At 46.4% G+C, this 7906-nt stretch overlaps 1 protein-coding gene across 2 annotated transcripts; it reads left to right on the top strand.

Moving 5' to 3' along the window:
- The first annotated feature begins 285 nt into the window (after nucleotides 1-285).
- Nucleotides 286-7172, top strand: HEBP1 (heme binding protein 1). 2 transcript variants are annotated; one of them, XM_065676196.1, is made up of 4 exons: nucleotides 1158-1447; nucleotides 1604-1742; nucleotides 3283-3463; nucleotides 4772-7172. In XM_065676196.1, exons 1-4 carry the CDS (start codon nucleotides 1370-1372, stop codon nucleotides 4941-4943), a joined length of 570 nt encoding a protein of 189 aa, XP_065532268.1. In that variant the 5' UTR covers nucleotides 1158-1369; the 3' UTR covers nucleotides 4944-7172. The 2 variants fall into 2 exon arrangements, with proteins under 2 accessions (XP_065532276.1, XP_065532268.1); XM_065676204.1 differs by lacking the exon at nucleotides 4772-7172 and having other exon boundaries at nucleotides 286-1447; nucleotides 1604-1716; nucleotides 3283-3364.
- Nucleotides 7173-7906: the final 734 nt, after the last annotated feature.

The following is a 7906-nucleotide window of genomic DNA, read 5'->3' as shown; positions in this document are numbered from 1 at the left end:
AATGGTTAATAAATTACTAGATCTGTGGCCTTGTCACCACTGATAGCAGCCCATCATTCACTCTGAGAAAGGCCATGTAAGGCTCCAGCCCTGCTCCCCTACCTCAACATGGCCTGTTCGATCAGATGAGCATGGCCAGTTGCTTTAATTTCTTTGCTTTTGCATGACTCTCTTGCTAGATTAAAATTTAATGTCACATTTCTTTTATAATTTTCTTTTTTTTTCCCCTGCTCTTTAAGAGTATAGGAAGATAGTGCATCAGCCTGCTTTTGTGACTTCTGTTTGCGGAGGCAGGAGTCCAGCTGAAAAAGTACCTGTATACCTCTGCCGCATCTGCCACCTCTCCCCACATCTGCGGAAGCAGGTCCATGACAGTGGTCTGGCACTGGCACAGGTTGCCCAAGGAAGCTGTGGCTGCTCCATCCCTGGCAGTGTTCAAGGCCAGGCTGGACAGGGCTTGGAGCAACCTGGTCTAGTGGAAGGTGTCCCTGCCTGTGGATGAGCTTTGAGGTCCGTTCCAACCCAAACTATTCTGTGATTCTATGATTCTATGACCCATGGCTGCCTAAGGGATTGATATACTGCCTTCACTACCCTCATCTTACATGATCCTGGGCAAGGCGTTTTCTCTAGCTGGCACTTGTCCTTTGCCATGGCTTATACAACTAAAACTTGCTTGTGATCATTAAGGATCTACGTCCTCCATGCACATAACTATTGCCAGCTCTATAAGCCACCTAAGCCCCCTGTTGTGTTCCTTTCCATATATTTCTGGGGAGGTACCCAGCTGAGTTATCAACAGAGCTGACCGCTTGGGCTGTGAACGCATGCAGAGGTGAACAGAGGGAGAGCAAGTATCAACAGAGACTACCAAAATCTACCCCTTACTAAGGCTTTCAACACCCACAGACATGCAGAACACTGCCTTAAATTCACCATCTTGAAAGGCAACGACTGTGATCCCCTCAGTTCCGTTTATTAAACAAACAAACGCGATGATGTTGCAGTTTCAGGAGAGCGGTGCCCTTCCACGTGACACGACACAGGTCTGTCTGTACTTCTGCCCCCTTGTGCTTTATTTCCTCCAGACCTCCTCTCTCCGCAGGTAAATACCGCCTGCTCCCACATGTCATTACTCTTCACATATCCCCTCGTCCCCCATTACTTTACCCTCGGGGACGCCATCCGTTCTCCGAGCCCCAACGCAGCAGCGACGCAGGCTGTCCTCGGGCTCCCCCTGGGGGCAGTGTGCCGCGCTGCAGGCAGCGGGGAGTCCCCTAGGGCCCTCCCACATCACCCGGGGCGAGCCGAGCGAGCCCGAGCCGAGCGAAGTCGAGCCGAACCCAGCCTTGCCGAGCCGAGCGGCACCATGCTGGGCATGATCAAGAACTCCCTGCTGAGCACGGTGGAGGCATGGCCCTACCAAGTGCTGAGGAAGGGGGAGAAGGTAGGTGGCAGGGCGGCGGCCGGAGTCTGCTCCCGCGGGAGGTTTCTCCACCAGCTGGACCGGATAACACGCTGCGAGGGGGAGCGGGTGTCCTCCCGGCACCACTTTCCTTCCAGCCCATCCTGGCAGCTGCTTCATCTCTGACTCTGTCCTCAGGAGCAGCTCAGCTACGAGGAGAGAGCGTGCGAGGGCGGGCGGTTTGCGGCGGTGGAGGTGGTGGGAAAGCCGTTCGATGAAGCCTCGAAGGAAGGAGTGCTCAAGCTCCTCAAGTACGTCGGAGGAACCAATGACAAGGGTGAGGGCTGCTCACCATCCTGGGCCCTGGCCGATGTTTGTGGTTGACCACCAGTCGCAAAGGTTTGGTGAAAGCCTAATGGATGGATAGAGGTGACGGCACCACAAGCCTCCCTGGCTTGTGGTTCCCAGTCTGTGATAGGGATGGCCCCTTGCTGAGAGAAATAAACTTGCCACAGGTTAAAGTGTGTCTAGCCAACTCATGCAGTGATTCCACTCTTAACCCATCTCTGTTTCAGGGTAAAATCTCAAAAATTACTTGTTTAAGCAGGAATAAGCTACCTTGCAGCTGGGATAATGTCAGAACATACAGTGTTACCTGTCACAAGTCACTGGGTGAGCAGTAGCAGATGAAATCCAAAGTATCTGGGGCACTTCAGTTCTATGATGTACACTTGTAGGCAGTGAAATAACTTTATGACCTTGATAATTTTATCATAACTCTGGCTATTTTTACTCATGAAAGGGTAATGAACAATCGGCTTGCTTTTTAACGGTACTTCATAGTGTTTTATGATGGTGCTTCCAGGTGATTGCTTATAATTCTCAATTTACTAAAGTACGTGTATTAGTAACCATCTGTAACTATCAGGAGGAGAAGACCACGGTGTAGTTCTGAAACATATACATTTGCTCGCACACCTTTCCTGGCCATCTGGTAGAGGGACTTGTATAGTCTGTATGGGAGTAGGAGCTGGATGCTTCTGTAAATGCCATTTCCCTCTGCATGTTTTGGAAAGGTGGTGATCATTGTTGCTGTAGTAGAAGTGGTGCCTTCTATAACATGTGCTTGCAGAGACAGGCATGGTATCAAAGTGAAATAAATGAGGAAGGTGGCTTGATCTCAACAGGTTCTGTAACTTCCTGATCCTGAGGTTTGGGGATTCCCTACTGCTAAAAGAAGAGGGGAGAAAAGTGTTCTTCAGTGCCATGTGGTGGGTCTTGGCAGTAATGAGCAGAAAAGCAGCATGCTGTTCCTGGAAGGGTGGATAACATGGGCAATTCTGCTGAAAGCCATAACAGCTCTGTGTTGTGGGCACTGAAACTTGTAGGATGTTCGGAGGCATTTAGAAGGGTTTAGGAGAAAGCTTGTATTACACAGTATTGGCTATGGGCTCCCCTGTACATGCAGATGATAGCTATTTAAATACTGATGTAGATTTACATGTATCACTGACCTACACTGGAACTATAGACCCTGTTTTGTTAGAAGTGATTTGTCAGAACAGTGTGTCTCAGTGGCATGAGCTATATGTTTGAAAGCCACAAAACCAGGATCATTAATAAAAGCTTTCCAGAGGTCACCTGGAGCTCTTATCTCCCAGGATCCTTGTGTAGTCAGTGGAGAAAGAAGTTTGTCCCAAGCAGAAGCCTTATGTGCCTGTTCTGCATGCCCCACAGGACTCCACTCTTGATTGACTATACCAGGAGTTCAGTGGGAGGAGTTTTCCTAAACTAAAATTAGCTTTTGTGAATCACCTGCTAATTCTGTGAGTTCCTGAGAACCTAGACTTCTTCAGTAATGTCTGTGTCTCTTTCAGGGATTGGAATGGGCATGACTGCTCCTGTCTCCATCACTGCTTTTCCTGCTGAAGATGGCTCCTTACAGCAGAAAGTGAAGGTCTCTCTGCGGATTCCAAGCCAGTTTCAAGCCAACCCACCTTGTCCTAGCGATGAAAGCATTAAGATTGAAGAGAGACAGGGGATGACCATTTATTCCACGTAAGGAGTGCATCTTGGTATTTCAAGTCCCAAGTGCTGAGGTCTCTAGCTTGCTCTGAAGAGCAGTGTTGGTTTTACCAGTGACTTACTGTACAAAGGGTGCATGTGGTAGAAAGAGGTGGAGGTGTCTTTCTAGACTGAAGACAGGTGTTTTATTTCTTATCATTGGTCACGTTGCTCTGATTTGCAATACATGTGGGTTTTTTTCATGGGGAAAACAAGTGTGGAGGTTAGCTGTGAAAGGCTTTTTGTTTTACCTGAGGAGATGAAGAGCAGGGGAGGGTGAATATGAAAGTACTGAGTTATTTCTAATCTCTGAAAACTATTGTTTTCCCCACTTTCTGGGATCCAGATGTTTCTTAGTCATCAAAATGCCCTTTGGTGTGGTTCGCATCAAACTAAGGGTGTCAGCTGAAGCCTCATTTAGATGGACTGATGCCAGAGTCCGTCATGGAAACAAGCAGCCATTGCATTGCTTCAAATCACCTTTGAATGTCTTCTTCAGCTGACTAACAACCTGCACTGAAACTAGCATCACAGTAGCAATAAGCTCATCATCTTGTATTGAACCCCTTGGATGTTCACCTGCCTCCTGGCTTGAACTGTTTTGGCTGAGTCTCAACTCTCTGATTCCTTCCTTGCCTGTGACTGCTGCCTGGCCTTTGCTGCTGGTGTGGGCCACTTCTGCAAGAACAGGGTGTTTTGTCTCAGACCTTCGCTCTGAGGAACGGCAGTGAGGTGCAGACTGATGTGGAAACAGTTCCTGTTGGTGGGAGGTCAACATAAACCAGATTAGTTCCGGCCCACCCCTTCTAAATAACATTGTGGGCTGTAATTTCTGACATATCTCTTCCTACCTACTCTTTTCCTCGGACTAGTTAGAGTTTGTCTTCCTTTCGTGATCTGTCTTCCAAGCAGACGGTTTTCATACCATAGTGAACATAGTTGTTGACAGCATTGGTGTATTGACTGTGGGTCGAGCAGACTGGAGATAACCTTGTGTTCTAGGAAGCTGTTCCTCTGTTATGGCGCTGGTTCAAAGGGCAGGGCCATTCTGCTGACTGATACATGTGGGTGTGTTTGGGGGCTGCCAGTGGGTGACTGCACTCTGGCTGTGTAACCCTTGAGACGTAACCTATTACAGAGTGTGCTGGCTCACAAAGAAAAGCACCTGTGTGAGTGCATGTCAGCAGGACCTGGACCAAAAAGTGTGGCTAAATATATTGTGGCTATATACTGTTCTCTCTCTTTTCCTTTCTGTACTTTGCAGGACTGTTCATCACCTCTCTGTGTTTGGTTTCTTTGCAGGCAGTTTGGTGGCTATGCCAAAGAGACGGATTACATGAACTATGCTGCCAAGCTGAAGTCTGCTCTGGGGAGTGAAGCTGCATACCACAAGGATTTCTACTTCTGCAATGGCTACGACCCCCCTATGAAGCCTTATGGGCGACGCAATGAGGTCTGGTTTGTGAAAGAATGAACATCTGGCTCCCCATGGTGCTGGTTTACCCCCCTAATCTCCCATACTGTGTTCCTGTCCTCTTCAAAATAAACTACTAATTTGGCAGAGGCAGAAAACCGTCATTCCTTTCCTCCACACCTATGCCTTAGTCTTTCATGGACCAACCATTTTAGAACATTGCAGACCCCCAGATGGTCCTGCTCCTTTGTTCCAGATCAGGTCCTCCCCCACACAGACTCTTACAATCTCTCTGTGGCTTGCTTTTCTATACCTCGCGCTTCCAGCGTTTAATGCTGAAACAGACAGAAGTATTTAATTAGCAAGACTGGTATCTCACAGGAGTTGTGTCCAAGTGCTATGAGTCTCACCTGAGGCAGGCAGGAGAGCATGACAAAAGTGCACACAGGGACTTTATCTTTTTGAACTTGCTGCAGCTGTAAAATGCTGCTTTTATCTGTGCCATTCCAGACGCAGTCTAAAGAGACATGGGCATTGCTACCAACACAGCACAGTGAAAACAAGCAGCCCTTATATTGACTCATAGCATTCAGGAGAGCAATGCTTCTGTCATCTGACTAAGAAATGTCATTTAGTGGAAGATCCAGGTTTCTGTTTGCGGCTATCCTTTTGCATAAGGTGAGACATTTTGGGGTGAGTTATGTCCTCATATCAGGTAGCAGCTGGACAATGTGACATGGAGACCCCAAGACCATTTCCTCACCTTCCTGTTACTTGTGTGTAACATTTCTTTAAAACTAGCCTACAGAAGGGCCAAAACTGAAATGTGTGTGTTAATCTAACTGAATTAGAAAAACACAGGCTGTGAAAAAAGCAGGTGCCTATTACTTGTGATTTGAGGGTGCATTTGAAGAACGGTGAGTATCTAGTGGAGCTACTGTGACGTGCACATCTTTAAAAAATCTCTTATTAAATAGTGTTAGTTTCTGAAGGGCTGCTCAGAGCAGCTGTCTTCTATAGAGGAGGAGGAAAACCTGTCTGTTCTTTAAAACAAGGATTTACATCAATCGATGAGTAACCTTTTGGAAACTTCAAATACAATAGTAAGGGTGGGCTTTGTTTTAGGAAGATGGCAGTGTTTAACTGTTAGGCATCAAACCAGCATTTTAGCTGTTGGCTCTACCAGGGAGGCAGCAGAATGCCCACAGTGGAAACACGCTCACACACCATGCTGCTGCTAGTGCCTGTGTAATTTGTTACCTCCATTAGAAGAGATGTGCCTCTCTGGTGTTTAAGTGCCCCAAAGTTCAGCCCAAAAGTGATTTCCCCCTGGAAAGAAATTTGCCAGATAGCATGCCAGGTTCTGGCTGGTCCAGTTGTTTGACACGCCTGCTTTCTGAGAACAAATCCCAGCAGTAAAAGGAGAAAACCTGAAGTTCTGATGTGTTTTCCTTTTATCTCTTGCTGAGCCAGAGCTGTGCTGTGGACCTCACAAGAGGGTTTCAGTCACCTGTGTGCAAGAGCAGCTAATCAGGATGAGTAAAAAGAGCGATATTATTTAATTAAAACAAAAATAACCCCAAGTCAAACAAACAACAGCAACAAAAGACACACACACAAAGAAGCAGCCTATTGACTGTGGTTAGCGATTGCAGTGCAGGTGAGGAGGAATCAAAAGGGAAATCAAGGCAAACAAAGAGTTAATCTTTTGAAGGAGTTTTTTAAGGAGCAAAGGCCCTTCTAAAGCCATCCCTGAATCCAAAAAGACCTATTGATGTCCCAGTTTATTTGCATCAGTGTGGTGTGAGGAATGGAGGGACACAGTGCTGCCCAGTTTATGCATTTCCATGTTCATTCTGTGTGTAGACTGTGGATACAGTCCTTTCTGACTACTGGTGGTGAATGTTCTACAGTGATCAAAATCCTGGAATCTCTCAAAATTTCTCCTGTGACATCTCAAATGTTATGAGGACCAACAACAAAGCTGGTATGAACAGCGCTGCACATCTCAGCAGCATGGGGTATTTTTTGTTTCATAACATGCATACACTCTGACCCTACAATGAGAGTAATCGCATCTGTAGGCTATCCAGTGCAGCCCTGCTGCTGGCTGTTTGTGCGCAGGGGGCAGAGTACAGTCTCATAAACAGTGTTAAGTGATACCAAAAGCTTATGCAAACTGTGTGTAGACTGTGGATTTTCTGTACACATCTGCACACACAAAGATGCCTGTGTTCTGTCTGCATTTTCCAGAGCTTTTAAATAAATAAGAAAATAATAAGATTGTGATTTACGGTTTCTGTACTAATCATTGACTTCATGACAACTCAGTGGGAGTTGTTGATTTGAAAATACTTTAGGTTGCCAGTTTATCTTTTTGTTTGGGGTACTAATCATGTTGCAGCATCTATAAATAGTCATGATGCTTTTTCCAATAAATTGCTATTTTAGGTATCCTGGTGTGGCCCTGCATTATAGGACTGTGTGAGATGGGAGTTAATGAAGTAATCTCCTTCTTCACTGGTCCCAGCCACTGAGAGGCTTTGACTGATGTTTTTGTGTCAATGTAGAAACTACGGGGCCTGCTTACCTGAGGGAAATTGTGTGTTCCTGTGGCTGGGGTTCACTGACTGTTTTCAGGCAAATACTGATGACTGATTTTCAGCATGACCTACCATCTATAAATGTTAGATGTATTGTCACATTGAGGTCCGTCCAGCTCAGTGCCCTGCTGCCAGTGATGACCAGTAGTGGCCACCTGAGACAGATTACAGAAACAGTGCAACTGTGGGCTGAGACCACCTCTAAGTATTTCCCTGTCTGTAGTGCAATGTGCCTCAGGGATTTTTCCTGTTGTGCTTTGTGGACCTAGATAGACTTTATCCCATTCATTTGTCCAGTCTCATTTTAGACTTAGAGTAAACTTACTATCTGTGGCATCCTTTCATTCTATGGCAAGAAGTTCCACACTCAGGGAAGGGCAGAAATGCTCTTTGGCTGAGGGTTTCCAGCAGGTTGTCTCT

This window comes from Lathamus discolor, chromosome 1, assembly GCF_037157495.1.
Source record: "Lathamus discolor isolate bLatDis1 chromosome 1, bLatDis1.hap1, whole genome shotgun sequence".
Classification (NCBI taxonomy): domain Eukaryota; kingdom Metazoa; phylum Chordata; class Aves; order Psittaciformes; family Psittacidae; genus Lathamus; species Lathamus discolor.
This window is presented reverse-complemented; position numbering and strand designations above follow the sequence as displayed.